A 17833-nucleotide genomic window follows, 5' to 3' on the forward strand; every position below is an offset into this window, starting at 1 on the left:
CTCCGTCTGCACCTGAGCTGGCGGCATCGGAGCTGTAGCAGCGGCAGCAGCGGCGGAGACCCGACTCGGCCCTGGAGCTGTGGCGGAGGCGGCGGAGACCCGACTCGGCCCCGAAGCTGTAGCGGCGGCAGCAGCAGCGGAGACCCGACTCGGCCCTGGAGCTGTGGCGGCGACAGCAGCAGCAGCAGTGGCGGAGACCTGACTCAGCCCCGAAGCTGTGGCGGAGGCAGCGGAGACCCGTGGAGTTTGAACCGTCGCCTCGGCGCAGAGGGAGAACAAAGAGGGAAGAGACAGAGACTTTAAGATTTTACCTTCCACCACAGTGAGGAGGTGTTTGGTGAACTCACTGTGGTGGATGTTAAATTTGTGTTGATTGTGTGTTTGTCATTTTTTAAATTATATGTATGACTGCAGGGAAACAAAATTTCGTTCAGACCGAAAGGTCTGAATGACAATAAACGAATCTAATCTAATCTAATCTAAATGAAGGAGATAAGATTAGTATATTTAGAGATTATCCTGTGGAAGTTGCCAAGAAGAGAGCGCTGTTTACAGAAACAAGAAGAATACTGAAGAACATTAAAAATTTGAGATACGGACTGTTATACCCCGCAACATTAAGAGTTACCTTTGAGAAGAAGGAACACTTCTTCATCAAGCACACAGAAGCACTTGAATTCGCCAAGAGTATCGAGGATAAGACCGAAGATTGAATAATATTCAACACTCAACACTTACCTGGATATTGTTATCCCGCAGAGAAGATATGGAACTCTAAACTCTAAACTACAGGTGCACAACCTTTTATCCGAAAGCCTTGGGACCAGACACTTGTCGGATTTCAGGCATTTTCGGATTTCCGAATGGAAGATTTTTAGCGTAGATTAGGTAGGTAGCGCGGGCGGCTTGAAAAGTCTGGAGCGGCTGCCTCCTCCCCGGAAACCGGGGAATCATTGTAAATCATTGCATAAATGTTAGTCGGTTAGTTTGGAGGGATTTTATGTGGTGGTGGTGGGGTGGGGTGAAGGGGGAAGCTTTAATTCTTAGTCCCCTACCTGGTCGGCGACTCCCAACATCGCGGAGCTGGGGGCTCCGTCCGGCCGCGGGCGGCGCCGGTTGGAGCTCCAACCCCGGCAACTCTACCCCTGGCTGCGCGGCGCTCCAAATCCAGCACCGCCCGCGGCCGGACGCCCGCAGCTCCAGCTCCTTGAATGTTGGGAGTCGGCGGCCACAGCGCTCTGGAGCTTACCGCACGGCGACCCGGTAAGGCATTGCCCACTCCCCGCTGGTATCCCAGCGCTGCGACGCCGCCGACTCCCAACATTCGCGGAGCTGGGGCTGCGGGCGTCTGGCGCGGGCGGCGCTGGATTTGGAGCACCGCGCAGCCTGGGGTAGAGTTGCCAGGGTCGGAGCTACAACTGGCGCCGCCGGACGCCCGCAGCCCCAGCTGGGAGTTGGCGGCCACAGCGCTGCGGAGCTTACTGCACGGCGACCCGGTAAGGCATTGACCGCTCCCCGCCTCTCCGACCAGGTAGGGGACTAAGAATTAAAGTTTACCCCTTCACCCCTCCCACCCCCTTCACATAAAAGCCCTCCAAACTAACTGACTAACATTTAAGCAATGATTTACAGATGTTTAAGTGTCTCCCTGGTCTCCGGGGAGGAGGCAGTCGCTACAGTAGTACAGACCTGGGTTGACTGTGGGTCGTTTCGGGTCAAGTTTGGCGCCAAACGCGAGCTTTCGCGTGCAGACGACATCCTGGAAAAAATGGCCGGTTTTCGGAGTTTTTCGGTTTCCGGTACTCCAGATAAAAGGTGTATTATACATGTATTATATTTAAGAGCTGCCCAAAATCTGCAACAAGAATTGGGCAAATATCTTGCTACTAATATATAATATTTACATTTTAGTACTAATCTCTAACAACTATTAATAATCATGAATACTAATTAACACTAATTATTGCTAACTGGATCAACTAAGAACTAACTAAAGTATGAAATATAAGTAAAGTGCGATCCAGGTATTTTATAATTAAAAATGTATAATTGATATTTTTTATTTTGATTATTCTTTGACTAATGTTTATGTTATACGAGACTAACATTTCAATTTGAGACTAATAATTATATCATTAATGGAATATAACCATTATTTCCTTTCCCCCATAAATTGCTTGCACTGAATTTGAAACTTTTCTTTTAAGGAAAGTACAGAGCTAGTAATTTTTTTATTTTTTTTTACCAAAAGCTATGGAAGTCCTTAGATGCTTAGCCACATTAGGGTGGCTATCACTAACTGCACTAATCTTAGTTGTAGTTTTTTTCTTTTTCAACCTTTTACACATTACTAATACAATTTTTTATTACCTCTTCTACCTTATAATATATTATATTTTGTATTTGGAATGGAATTACATATTTTATTTAGGGAGATATGTTCGGATGGAAAACAGATGAGACTTAAAATTAATCTACCTGATGCTCGAGTATAAGGTAGGGTTGAGTGTGCTGAGCCATCTGCTATAACCACTCTAATCACAAGATGAAAGACGTGAATAGGAAAATTGGGGGTGAAGGAATTAAATCCTGTAGTTGGAATGTTAAGGGAATTAATGAACCTATTAAGAGAGGCAAAGTGTTAGCTCATTTAAAATCATTGAAAACAGATATAATATTTCTCCAGGAGACACACCTTAAAAAGGAAGCACAACAGAGATTGAAAGCAAAATGGATTGCTAAAGCTTACCACTCCTCATTCTCACATAAATCTAGAGGGGTTGCAATATTAATTCGTAAAGGTATACCCTTTAAACATATATCAACGATAGAAGATATTGAAGGCAGATATATTGTAATAATAGGGGAGTTATACTCAAAAAAGATGACTCTCCTAAATGTGTATGGACCAAATTTTGATAGCCCCCTGTTTTTTAAGAGAATACTTAACAATATCCCGGAATGTACACAACAAAACTTAATAATCGGTGGAGACTTAAATTGTACATTGGAAGCTTATTTGGATAGATCATCAACTCAAAGAAAACTAAAATCTCAATCAAGTGAATTTCTAAACTCATATATTAATACTACCAACATTACGGATTAATAATCTGAAGATCAAATATAAATTCTACCATTGCAATTTTTCCATTTGATTTTTTTAATCTTGTGTGAATTATATCAATTGTAGGAAGTGATTATATTGACCATGAGCAAAAAAGATATGTGAGCACATAGCAGTGTACTTGTCAAGGGATACGTGCCATTTCTGGCTTAGTGTATGTGTGACCATAGCAATGTTGTTGCCTCTTATCTCTGAAATCACCTAGCAAACTGCAAGATGGTGTCATATCTCCAAAGGAAATAATGAACCGGATGTGACAAAGACACATTCAGTTCAAACAACTCTGTAAAATCCTCCTTGCTAACATCTAGAGACAAGCAACTTTCGACAGTTTGATATATTTGTACTGTGTAGGAAGGAACTGCCGATGCTGGTTTACCCCAAAGATAGACAAAAAATGCTGGAGTAACTCAGTGGGAAAGGTAGCACCTCTGGATAGAACGTTTTGGGTCAAGTCCCTTATCGTAGAGTACGATATATTCATATAGATTATGAATTAGTAATTACTAACCAACAACACCAACTCCCTCATCACTCCAGATTTCATATCAAAGGACTCCAGAGAATGAAGTCCTTTGATATGGTAGCATGTAACTATTGTGGCCATAAGCCTAGAACCAGAGTGTCCTATGATTCACTTTATGACCTTTCCATCACCAAGTCAAGAGTATAATTAATTTTCCACCATTCACAGTCTCTACATACAAAGTAAAACTCCATGGTTAAATAAAGACACAAGAGAACCGATGAATATAAGGAAGGAAGCATTTAAAGCACAGTGTGTATGATGAAAAGTGTGTAGGACTCTGGTGTATGATGAAAATAAAAAATAAGTTTACATAAACAATTAGGAAGACAAAGGAACTGAAATTAAATTGTCAGGGAACATAAAACTCCCAAATAATTTAAAAACATATCTGTATAAAAAGTAGAGATGAGCTTGGAAATAGAGCCATTAAGAAATAGATGGGATAATTTCACATGTAGCAGTGGAGGCAGATCATCAGATCATTTAGATGAGACTTTAGGTAATGAGATGAGAAATCAGATAAATAAAGAAAATAGGCCATATTAAATCAATCTCAACACAGAATAAAAATAATGATCCAGATAGATTGCACCAAACTATATTAAATGAATCTAACAAAGACTCCTTAGAGGCATTGCTTACGTGGTGATGGAGTTATGCAGCAAAGAAATGGGCTCATTGGCACATCACATCCATGCTGACCTTTTAGCATATCTACACTAATCCCATTGGCCTGCTTTCAGATCTTCTATCCCTTGACTATTTAGGTGTCTCTAAATATACAATACAATACAAATTTAATTGTCACATGCACCAACTAAGGTACAGTGAAATTAATTTGCCATGCAGCGGTACAATTGAAAAAAGAATACACAATACACAATAGAATTTAACATAAATATCCACCACAGCATTCTTCACTGTGGTGGAAGGCAACAAAGTTCAGTCAGTCCTCCTTTGTTCATCCGTGGTTGGGGCCATGAACCCTCTGTAATCGCCGTTATGGACGCCGGATATGCAGTCCCTCTCGTCGGGATGAACAAAACTCTGACGTCAGGACGATCGAACACACTCCACAGCTCGGTGTGCCCGAATCAGCCACTTTCTTACCAGCTTCAGGATATTGCAGGCCGGCAGTCAGAGCTCTTTTCCGGCGATCCCCGGCAAGGGATCCCAGGCTCCAGATGGTAAGTCCACGGCATGTCCGCAGCTAGAAGCTCCGCAGACCACAGTCCCATGATGCCAAAGTCACCAGACCCGTGATCGGTGCACTCCTTTCTGGCGACTCCCCGCAAGGGTCTGCCCCGCTCCACAATGGAAAAGTCCACGCTGCGCCCGCTGCTGAAGCTCTGGGCCCGACTCCGGGAAAGGCCGCTCCAATCCAAGCTGTTAGGCCGCGAGAGGGGGGGGCGGAGAAGCAACATGGAAAAAGTTGCCTCCGTCGAGGAAGTGACTGAAAAACAGTTTCCCCTTTTTCTCCCCCACCACTCCCCACATAAGACATACCGAGAGACACTGAAACAAACATTTGGACATACTAAAAAAAAGCCGAAATAACGAACACACTGCTGGCACGGCAGCCAACTCACAGCATCCCCAACTGACCACTTTGGTGGTATATAAAATCGATATAGGGTGCAAGTTGCAGCAAGAGTTAAAATTGGCATGTAACAAAGGTAATGCCAGTGTGGTTATGTGTGTTTACAAAATGCAGGTAGAGTGGGATAATCAGGTTTGTTCTGGATCCCAAGAAAGGGAGTTTGTAGAGTGCCTCCAAGATGGATTCTTAGAGCAGCTTGTACTGGAGCCTACCAGAAAGAAGGCAATTCTGGATTTAGTGTTTATCTAATGAACCAGATTTACTAAGGGAACTCGAGGTAAAGGAACCACTAAGAGATTGTGACCATAATATGATAAATCTTAATCTGCAGTTTGAGAGGGAGAAGATTAAATCAGAAGTGTCAGTGTTGCAGTTGAACAAGGCATGAGACACTAGCAAATTTGCAAATGAGACTAAGCTGGGTGGCAATGTGAACTGCGAAGAGATGCTAGGAGGATGCAGGGTGACTTGGATAGGTTGAGTGAGTGGGTAGATGCAGTATAATGTAGATAAATGTGAGGTTATCCACTTTGGTGGCAATAACAAGGAGGCAGATTATTATCTTAATGGTGTGAGATTAGGAAAAAGGGAAGAGCAACGAGACCTGGGTGTCCTTATACACCAGTCACTGAAAGTAATCATGCAGGTACAGCAGGCAGTGAAGAAAGCTAATGGCATGTTGGCCTTCATAACAAGAGGATTTGAGTATAGAAGTAAAGAGGTCCTTCTGCAGTTGTACAGGGCCCTGGTGAGACCACATCTGGAGTATTGTGTGCAGTTTTGGTCTCCTAATTTGAGGAAGGACATCCTTGCTATTGAGGTAGTGCAGCGTAGGTTCACGAGGTTAATCCCCGGGATGGCGGGACTGCCATATGAGGAAAGATTGGAATGACTGGGCTTGTATTCACTGGAATGTAGGATGAATGGGGATCTTATAGAAACTAATAAAATTATAAAAGGACTGGACAAGCTAGATGCAGGAAAAAATGTTATCAATGTTTGGGGGGTCCAGAACCAGGGGCCGCAGTCTAAGAATAAAGGGGAGGCTATTTAAAATTGAGATAAGAAAAATCGTTTTCACCCAGAGAGTTGTGAATTTGTGGAATTCTCTGCCACAGAAGGCAGTAGAGGCCAATTCACTGGATGAATTTAAAATAGTTAGATAGAGCTGTAGGGGCTAGCGGAATCAAAGGATATGGGGAGAAGGCAAGCACGGGTTACTGATTGTGGATGATCAGCCATGATCACAATGAATGGCGGTGCTGGCATGAAGGGCAAAATGGCCTCCTGCACCTATTTTTTATGATTCTATCAAAAAAGATCTTGTTCGGAGTGATAGTTGAAAATGTGGATTGTGTTCAGATGAATTTCAGGTGCTCAGACTTGCAGCTCTGCTGTCAAAGATACATTAATTACTTTTGCATTACTTTTATTTTGAGAATGTGTTGTTGACTATCCCCAGACATGTAAACAGTGGCAAAAGGCAGGAATGGAGCCAATGTAAGCAAACGTTGATGTAAGTTAGCCTACTAACCTAGCAGTGGGAGAGGCACAGCTGACACATGATCAAGAAACTGGATTGTATGTATACTATGTTCTTCGTGTAAGAGGGCAGGGTGATATGTAAATGGATAAGCAATGCTAAAGCATGTAGAGATAGTGAATAAACAAATGCATTCCACATCTAACAAATCATGCTTAACTATTCCAATGGCACGTTATTGTCACGTGTACTGAGAAACAGTGAAAATCGTTTTTACATGCAGTTCATACAAGTATTGCTCTGCATAAGCACATCTTGGATACATTGCAAGTGTACTGAAATAGTACACAGACAGTATACAAGAGTCACCAGATCTGGCACCATTTTCAAGTCCCAGTTGTTTTAAGTACAAAGTTAGCACTGTATGATTTGAACCCATTTGTCACAATTTGTTAGCAACTTCTCTCAGGTTCTATAGAGAATTAGATAAGTTGAGACAACAGATGAGATCTACTTGAAGGGAATAACACATGTATTGTGGGACGCCTCTATAAAATGTGGCGTCGCAGAATGCTGATGAAATTCCCTCTTACTTTCTTTTGTGTTAGGTCAACATACCTGCTCTATACCCTTCACATGGATGCAATCTTTGCTCTTTATGATGACTATACCCCAGGGGGATAATATATCAATCTTATAGCCAATATGCATATCTGAATCAGTGAATTGTTTTGAAGTGTTAAATTATAATACCGGCTCGATATTAGACAATGGTTAAATACTATTGCAAGAGAAATTTGTGAGACAATGTATGTTTTATAAGTCCTATGGGTCAGAAGCACAATGTGCTTGGTCGATTATAATTCCTTGTGTGCATTTACTTACACCACATTAAATTTGTTAAAAGTTGATAAGAGCTTGCAGGTTAGCTTATAGTGATTTACAGTATGTACAATAAGATCTAGTTGGGATGGTTGACCAAGGAATGGTGAATGGAATTGAACTCTGACAAATATGAGATGTTGCAATTTCATATATCAAACCAAGGCAGGAGTTGCAGAGTAAATTGTAAAGTTCTAGCAGGAGTGGCAGAAAATAAACCTGGGGGTACGGGTGCATGGTTCCCTAAAAGTGGCAAGTCAGGTGTACAGTGTGGTAAGGAAGGCCTTTGGCACAGTTGCCTTCATTGGGAAATAACTGAGACATCATGGTGGAGCAAGTTGTTGGTGAGACTACACTTGGAGTACTGCGTGCAGTTCTGGTCACATAGATGTAGGAAGTTATGTCATTTAGTCAGAAATGTACAGAAGAGATTCACTGGGATGCACGTTGGATCTTTGCAGTTCCCCGTTTCAACATTGGGTCTTTACTTATTGGAGTTCAGAAGAATAAGAAGGGAACTTTTTGAAACATGCTAGATTCTGAAGGGGCTTAACAGGATAGGGGTTGTGAAGTTGTCTTCCCTCAGGAGAATTTTAAATTAGCAAGTATAGTTTCAAATAAGGTTCATTCATTCAAGACCAAGAATTTCTGCTTGCAAAGCATGCTGAATTTTTGGAAGTCTATGCTTCAAGTAGCTGTGAGGCTGTCATTTGAAAATATTTGGGATTGAATTTAGCAGATCTTGGAATATAGGGTAATTCAAGATTATGGGAATTGGGCACCAATGTAAAGTTGAGGCCTGGATTAATATTCTTATTGAATGGTGGAACACGCTCACAGGATCTTTCATGCTAAATGTACTATACATTTTTATGGTTCAGTTATCCTTGTAAAGACTCAACTCTGGAGAACAAATATCTCCAACAGGAGAATGCTATTTTTTGCTAATTTTAAAATATTTTTTTTTCCATCTGTTTCAGTTGTTTACCTTGTAGTGTTCCATCTATCTTTTATCATGTTTGTGTGGTCCTACTGGAAAACAATATTTACATCACCTGCCAAGCCATCAAAAGAGGTAAGTGCTGCAATCAGAGAGGGACATTTTAACAATTCTGCATTAATTTCATTTTAATGTTCTATGAAATGCTAATATTCGAGAAGTTGAATACGTTTGTTTTATTACAAACTTTTCTCATGTTCTGGCAACTTCCATTTTCTGAAAATCAAATTTAAAAAAATGATAAATTGGATCAGATTCTAACTACTAATTATATAGCTTTTTTTAATCAAAATTCAACTAGTTGTCAATAGTTATTTGATATCTTGAGGTGGTAGGTATTTCAAAAATTATTAATCTTACAAGATGGTACATACAACCTTGTAAGAAAATATATATTAATTCCAGCTTTCTCCTATTACTATTTTACATGCAAGAAATTGTAGTACACCTTAGAAGGACAATTGCCATGCTTGCTTGGCAGTAGGGAAAAGCTATTCCTGAAGCTGGACGTTACAGTTTTCAGGCTCCTGCCTATCTTCCCGAAGGCAAGTGGAAAGCCAGGATGGTGTGGGTCTTTGATGTTGGCTGCCTTTTTGAGGCAGGGAGGGGGAATGGGGTACAGACCAGGGGGGGGAGATGCGAATGACTTCTGTGGGGGGGGGGGGGAAGGGGCTGGATGGTGTTTTATTCAGTAGTTTCACCTATCAAAATATTCTGCAGATCAGTTTTTGTTACATTTTTAATTCATTAAATGACCACATTTAATTCGGTCAGAATTTCACCTTTGGATCCAGAAGTACAGTAAAAAGGATTAGAAATCCAAGTCAGCAATGGGGATTTTTGAAAGGGAAATCATGCTTAGCCTGATTAATCTTCTGTAAATTTTGCGTCCCACCATTTCAATTCATGATTCTCCAGGATGTGGCAATTTAAACGGATGAAGGGGAGCCAGTGGATGTAGTATATCTAGACTTTCAGAAAGCCTTTGATAGGGTCCCGCACGGGAGACTGGTGACTAAAATTAGAGCACATGGTATTGGGGGTAGGGTGTTGACATTGATAGAAAATTGGTTGGCAGACAGGAAGCAAAGAGTAGGATTGAACGGGTCCTTTTCAGAATGGCAGGCAGTGATGAGTGGAGTGCCGCAAGGCCCGGTGTTGGACGCAGCTGTTTACCATATATTTTAATGATTTGGAAGAGGGAATTAGGAGCAACACTAGCAAGTTTGCGGATGAAACAAAGCTGGGTGGCATTGTGAACTGTGTCGAGGATGTTAGGAGGTTGCAGGGTGACCTGGTCAGATTTGGTGAGTGGGCAGATGCGTGGCAGATGCAGTATAGATAAATGCAACCCGGCTTTTATTAAATGAATTTGTGGGATGTGGGCATCAGTGGAAAGGTCACCATTCATTGACCATTTCCAATTGCAGTTTGCGATGAGCTGCCACCGTGATCACTACAGTTTTCTAATGAAAGTTCCCCTAGAACAATTTTGCAAATGGATTTTGAAGTTTTTAGCTTACACAATATACAATACACAATACAATTTATTTGTCACTTGAACCTCATAGAGGCTCAAACGAAATGTTGTTTCTACAGTCATACACACACGAAAAAAAGACCAAAGACACAACACAATTTACACAGACATCCATCACAGCGCATCTCCTCCTCGCTGTGATGGAAGGCAAAAAAACTTACCTTTCCCCTGCACTCCCCATTCCCCTCCCGATGTCAGAGTCAAAGCCCCCAGCGGGCGATGGCAATTGTCCCGCGGCCATTAACGCCGCGCCGGGCGATGCAAGGCCGCGCTCCGTTGGTGTTGGAGCCCCCGGCGGGTGCTAGCAAAGTCCCGCAGCTGTTGAAGCCGCGCGGGGCGATGTCAGGCCCCGCTCCAGGTACTCTTCGACCCCGCGACTCGGGGGGGAGAAGTCGCCGTTGCAGAAGCCCCGAAAAGCAGTCTCCCAGCAGGGACCCGCCATCAAAAAAATAAATAAAAACTACATTAAAACGGGACAAAAAATAACAAAAAGACAGACGGACTGCAGACGCCGCTGCGACATGAGTCGTGCCGCCCACCTGAACTTTTGGGCACAGTTACAGTACAGAACTAACTTGTAGATCAATGGAAAAGTAGTGTGTGACTTAAAGGACAACTTGCAGACGGTGGCATTGTCTTGACCTGCTGACATTGACCACCTCAGTAGAAGAAGTCGCCGATTTAACAGATGCTGTCTGAGTTCCTTTGTTGAAAAACTGCAAATGATTTTGTGTGTAATAAATATGGTGACTGTGGTCGAGGGAACAAATGTTTAAGTTGGTGAATGGGCCTCCAGTCGAGCGAGCCTCTTTGGTATTGTTCGAGATACATTCATCCAGGCAAGTGGGGAGCTTTCTACCTCATACCTAACTTGTGTTTCTAGATAGTGGAGTGTCAAGATACGAGTCACTTTCTGAAGGATTATGGTTTCTGTCCTGCTGTTACAGATAGTGCTTACATGGCTGGTGCAGTTGTATTATTGGTCACTGGTGACTCTCTGTTGATATTGGGGTTTAGAAAAGATAATATAATTAAATGTCAAGGCCTTCATAGCAAGATAATTTGAGTACAGGGGAATGAATACCTTTGTATAAATAAACTTTATTAACAGAGAGTCACCAGTGACCAATAAACTTTACTCTAGTCTTCATTTCACGCTAGAGATACAGCGTGAAAATAGGCCCTTTGGCACCCTGATCACCCCATACACTAGCACTATCCTGCACACTAGGGACAATTACAGAAGCCAACCTAACTTGTGTTTCTAACCTGCAAACATGTGCTTACATGGCTCTTTAGTGTTGGAGGAAAAAGATAATATAATTAAATGTATAAATAAACTTTATTAACAGAGAGTCACCAGTGACCAATAAACTTTACTCTAGTCTTCATTTCACGCAAGAGATACAGCGTGAAAATAAGCCCTTTGGCACCCTGATATTAGCACAGGGGAGAATGTACGAACTCCATACAGAAAGCACCCATAGTCAGCATCAAACCCGGGTGTCTGGTGCTGTAAGTCAGCAACTCTACCGCTGTGCCTTAGTGCCGTCCTGAATGGTCTTGGAGAGTATTGTATGCCGTGCTGGTCTCCTTATTTTATGGGAGCTTCTGGATAATCTAATCTTGCATAATGTGCTGGTAGCTACTCCATTAATTGCACTCGCCCTATTAGAGAAATACATTTTTATTTTACATCTCCTTACCAAATACCAAGTTGTATTTCTCTTTTTCTGAGTTCTGACAAAGGGTTGCAGATCTGAAAGATTGACTGTTTCCTTTCCACAGATGTTGCCAGGTCTGCTGAGTTTCAGCATTTTCTGTTTTTATTTCAAATTTCCAGAGTCTGCACAATTTTTTATTTTCAATTATTGCCTATTGATTGTCAGCCACCAACAGTTTAAAACCAACCATGGTAAATCATGAAAATAAATTTAATAACATAATCGTTTGTGCATATTATCAGAAAAAAAATCCTTAAAAGCTGTCATGGTATTCTGTTAATTTTTACGTTTCAGGGTAGGGAATCTGTTAATCTTCATCCAGTCCCACAATATTTGATGGATGCACAATGCACACTGTTAACAGGTTGTGACGCAACTGTAATAACTGTTACAAACGCTTGACCTATGTACAGCCTGTACATGTAAACGAGTATTTGGGTGATCAACGGGATAGATTTACAAGCCGCTGCAGGCATCTTCGTGTGGGACCTCGGTCCCCGGTTGATTTCCGCCTTGCGAATTGTTTGAGTTATGAACCGTCCTCAGGAATGAAACCTTGCTGAAACCTCAGGATGGCATGTACTGGAAGGGTTACAAAGGGTCATCCTAGAGTACCTGGGATTTGGCATTAAATGCAAGTGTCCTGCCTTGTGCACAAAAATAAACGATTAACATAAAGGGTTACTTTATGCTTTTTTAACATCAGATAATAGTCACAGTAGACACAATCGCCTTTGCCTGTTGACAGTATTTTGTAATATTTGGTGTGTTTTATTGAGGGTGAATTGGTGGATTATTTAACAGACCAGGGATTATTATCTGTTGGGGCGGATCGATTGTTTTGCATGTTTTTTTCCCCAAACAAAAACCCACCCCCTATTTTATGACTTCTACTATGCACTTGTATTGCTCTTTGCATACAGTCATATAGTCTGTTACTTTTAGGTCTGGAGTTAAAATGCAAGTTGGATTGATAGAATAACGGGTAAAGTTAAGGATGGGCAAAAAAAGATGCGAAAGGAACTTAAGAAAACATGAAGTAAAAAATCAGATTGTGGTTGAAAATACGTGGTGATGTGGTAATTATTGAAAGAGTAACCGTTAATAGTGAAATAGAGGAGAACATAGAATAAATCAATATTTGACGACCTGAAAGAAAATATTCTTAGAAACGTAAAGTTGTGCAGTATGCTGGAATTAATTTTGAGCTTGTAACTGGGATGGTGGTTGTCAAAATCCAAGAAAGTGAATGCTGACAGATTGGGAAAATAACATTATATTGTCATCATTAATAAAACTTTAACAATTTAAATCTCATAAATGACAGCAAGTCTATTATAGACAATAGACAATTAGAAATAAGAATAAAGTCAGCAGCACTGTGCTGAGATGGGCTTTTTCTTTACTGAGTGAATGTAACAAGCTTTCTAACTGAATTGATCATCATGATCCATATTTTGTCTGGAAAGGTAGATTATGGGAAACCCTAAATTACTGGAAAATGTTAATATTGAGGATAGTGATGAAATTCAGAATTGAATATAATTGCATTCTTTTTTACCTCTTGCAGTTCAACTTGATAAAATCTGATAAGGAACAGTATGATCGGGAAGAAAGAGCCGAAACACAGCAAGAAATTCTAAAAAGAGCTGCCAAAGACTTGCCTGTTTATACCAGAACTGCAAGTGGAGGTAAACTAATACTCCAGTAAGATAAAGGTGTCATTGTGTAAATAATAAAAGAGAATGTGATTTTTGAAAAAAATGCCTTCTAAAATCCATTGTTTTTACTTATATATTTTCTCAGATATTGATGGTTATTTCCCATGCATTTGTGTTTGAGAAGTTGCAAATGCACTAAATTGCAAGTGCAATTTTTCTTTTAAACCACCCAACCTTCCATTGACCTTGAAATGGCAAGTCAAAAGTATTTTATTGTCATATGTCCCAGATAGAACAATGAAATTCTTATTTGCAGCTCCACAACATTACTGCTTCATATTGAGATCACTTGTATGAAACAGTCCATCTGCTAAAACATTCATCACCAAGAGACTTGGTAGTATCAATGAGCCTTCCACCGAGCCTACATTAAGGTTCATAGAGAATAGAGGTGATGCACTGAGAACTGCCATTGAGAGTTCCAAAGTTTGTGAATGACTGCTAGGGTGTTAATACGTTTTTATAAAAATGCTATGCAACTATCATGCAGCCTTGCCAGGTCAGACTAAACTTTTTCCATTGCATAATCCATGCTGTAACTTGTCAATGGCAATTTTAATTATTTAATTATATTATATTGGTAACATGTTTAATTTACTGTTAAAAGTCCTGAATTCAAATTCTTACAGTCCATCCATATAAATTGTGAACTCTTGCCACCAGTTTCATTACTTTTCACAATTTAATATCGAGGAATCAGAGTGGTGTCACACTATCTTCAATTTGGAATTTCCAACCTTGTTGTATTTATTACAATGACAGAATATGTCCTTATTTGTACAATTGGTCAACTCCCCCCCAGCTTAGCTTCCTAAGTAGCATGAATGGTAAATAACTAGTCACAATTTTACAAAGGTTGGTAGCTTCTTTGTGACTTTTTGAAAAAATCATTAAAACTGTAAAGAGTGCAATGGAAGTTTCGATTAAGTGCCTTGTCGAGTAGATACAGAGAAAGACGTAAATATTAACCAACCAGTGACTTGAAAGGCATATACAATTCTTCTGCATCTAAGCTTCATTCTTTGTTTATTTATTATGAAATGTTCTCATTCAATGCTCTATTGTGCCAAATCCAAAATAGAGAAGGATATCATCAGCCACACAATGGCTATGTGAATGGGAAGAACATGACAAGTGTTCTGGGCAGCAGGCTAGGTCCAGGGCAAAGTGGTGCTATATAAATTGGTTAGCAATATTTAAAAGAATGAACAATTGGCTATAGAGGATGCATTATGTGGATTCAATTACATTTTTTTTTTTCCCTTGAAGAGTTTTATTCAAATTCAAATTACTTTCTCTTTTCCCAGCCATCAGGTACTGTGATCATTGCCAACTAATTAAACCTGACCGATGTCATCATTGCTCTGCCTGTGACATGTAAGTTGATTGTATCCATTTGGAACTTTAGAGTGTTTGGTTTTTGGAGAACAAATATATGGAAATGTACCACTTGCTCCAATAACTACTGAGCCTATATTTTACAATCTGGCTAATGCTAAAAAAAAAAGGTGCTGTATTCATTTCTAACATTTTGGAAGTGGATGGAGTGCTGAAATGTAGCTCTATGGTTCTGAATTTTCACACGGTACGTTCTCAATTTAGAATAACAGGAATGCACAACCTGGGGATGACATTTTATATAGCTTTTCAAATAATTCAATGCATCTTGCAGATTTTTGTAAATGCAGTTCTATTGTCTCACCTTATAAAGAGATTGAGAAAATTACGACTAACGCTAGGGTATCCTTCTTATTCATTTGATGTGCTTGGTGTGAAATTTCAACCTTGAGATTTGTTGCAAATCTGTTTCTGAAATATGAAGGGGGTCCCACATGGATATAATTGATATTGATCAAGTATGTTTCCATTATATATTGTATACGAATTGATGTTGAGTGTTGTGGTTAAGGCACTCTTTTTGCTGCTGCTCTTCCTTGGGTGCAGGGCCTAGTCTCAACTAGTACCAGGTGCAAACGTAAAGTTATTTTCAATCTTGGTGGATACAATGGAATTGTCTCCATTAGTTATCCACTTATCCATTTGAGGGCAAAATATCCCAAAATGGCCCTACCAAGAGAAGGTGGTTCCCAGCCTTTGAAGTGATTATGTACAGCCAGTGATTCTGTCCCTGCTGCTTCGACTAAAGATGATCAGCTGCCCTTAATTGTGCTTTCTCAATGTTGTTATTCGCAGATCATCTTCAAACTCTAAATCGTCTAAGTGTATCAGATAACTTTTAATTTACCTGTTAATTGTTGTCGAGCTGTAAAATTCTGAGATGCTTGTCTGCATTCAGCTGATGGATCATGTTCACCATACTGAACAGCAGTTAAAAGAAACATGCAGCAGCTACTGGCAAAAAACAGCAAGCGTGATAAACGTTAATCAATCTACATGTGTGAAGGCAACAAACAAGTGCATTGAAACAGGATAAAATTACTGGTAAATGGCATTAAAAAGGAAGGGATAGCTGCTTTTTTTTCTGCTCCTAATTTCACCTGGTCTATTTTTTAAATGTTTTTCATGTGCAGATGCATTCATTTCTGATGACTATACGATAACTCCCCCCACAAATGCCAACTAATTTGATTTTTTCCAACATTCTCCAAATAGAATAACCTCTAATCATTAAGATGCTTCTGATAAATAATAATCAAAACTATTTTTATTCCATCTCGAAATGTAATGTATTTAAAAAATATATTTCTCAATACCAAATCAGTGTGCCATGTGACTCCGGCCAAAATAAAAAGCCACATTTTATTGTTGATTCAACAAATGTTTTACTTTTGTCACAGCAGTAGTAATACATATTCTTTGCTGAACCTGAAAATAAACTCTTAAAACACTCGAGTATGTTTCAAATGTTTTCCGGTAGTGACATTTCAAACATTAAACTCATTGCATTGTTTACAGGGCATGATAGCTCCTTGTGTATTCTGATGAGTATTTATCTTTCAACGCATTCAAAATAGAAGTTTTAGTCATTTATTTTATTGCTGTTTATGGAACCTTGCTGTTCACAAATTAACCTCCATGGTTCATTGCATGTAAATTACTTTGGTCCATCCAGAAGTGTATATATATATTCAAGTTCTCTTTTCATTGTTTTTCCATTGAGGTACTGAAAGTATTAGAACGGAAATATTTATGAAGATAAAAATGAACTGCTACAATGGCACATTTTGTACTGTATCTGAATTTACCACATTTAAAACCTAAACTGCCACATGTAAATAGCCTTTAACCCTACTGCTTGTAGATTGGCCTGACTCTTAAGTTTAGGAATCAGTCAAATTTCAGGAGGTTATGTGACTTTGCACCAGTGTTAATTTTTTGATGGTCGAAGTACTGAAAGCTTGCATAAAATCTGAATTTGCTACAACTAAGAACAGCCAGAATGAGACTTTTACCATATGTGGAAAATTTAGCGAATAAACATAAGTATCACATAAATTCCGACCTCAAACTAATTCCCATCCTGTTCACTATCTGGTCAGAAAAGCAGAGTTATTGTACAAATCTCAGTCCTGATGCAGGATCTTAACACGATATGTCAACCATCCCTTTACCTGCACAGATACTGCTCGACTTGCTGAGTTCCTCCAGCAGTCTCCCTAGACTCATACAAAATCACTAAATTTGCTCAATTACAAAAAATAATGATTAGTATTGTCCTAATTTTTCTTTTTGTTTTAAAACAGGTGTGTATTGAAAATGGATCATCATTGTCCTTGGTACGTTGCTAAAAACAATATAAATTTTAATTATATTTAAAGTAACAGAACAACAGTTATTGAAATGTGCTCCTTTCACAGAAATGGGGAATTTGCATTGTGTGCTCGACAATATGGGATTGTTTTAAAAAGATTAAAGATAATAATAATTTAATTTGAGTGAAAATAACATTTTTGGATTATTTATCTGTGAAGCTTTATTTCAGTATTAAATAGTAAGTTTTATCAAATGTAAAAGTTTATGGTATCTTGGAATCAAATGTAAAATGTATTATTTAATGCTTTTTATAAGCATGATAATAAATTATTACTTTTTGGAACAGGGAGTGCTGAGTCAATTTGAAACTTAACCATATAACTTTTCTAAAATAGTATTGTGATGCTATTTATGATACCATGGGGAAATGTATTCTGTCTACATCATAGGACACTGTCAAGGGCAACTTTATTTTCTAATTTGTGATAGTGAAGATGCAAAAACTTGCCCAAA

At 39.6% G+C, this 17833-nt stretch overlaps 1 protein-coding gene across 3 annotated transcripts in view; it reads left to right on the forward strand.

The window, feature by feature from the left end:
- LOC129698096 (palmitoyltransferase ZDHHC20-B-like) overlaps positions 1 to 17833 on the forward strand; it is a 60137-nt gene that overhangs the window by 12048 nt on the left and 30256 nt on the right. For all 3 annotated transcript variants that reach the window (XM_055636975.1, XM_055636976.1, XM_055636977.1), the window contains exons 3-6: positions 8602 to 8696; positions 13456 to 13576; positions 14914 to 14983; positions 17311 to 17343. In XM_055636975.1, coding sequence (XP_055492950.1) covers positions 8602 to 8696; positions 13456 to 13576; positions 14914 to 14983; positions 17311 to 17343 — 319 coding nt within the window. The remainder of the gene's footprint in view (positions 1 to 8601; positions 8697 to 13455; positions 13577 to 14913; positions 14984 to 17310; positions 17344 to 17833) is intronic.

Source organism: Leucoraja erinacea, chromosome 6 (assembly GCF_028641065.1).
Source record: "Leucoraja erinacea ecotype New England chromosome 6, Leri_hhj_1, whole genome shotgun sequence".
NCBI lineage: Eukaryota > Metazoa > Chordata > Chondrichthyes > Rajiformes > Rajidae > Leucoraja > Leucoraja erinaceus.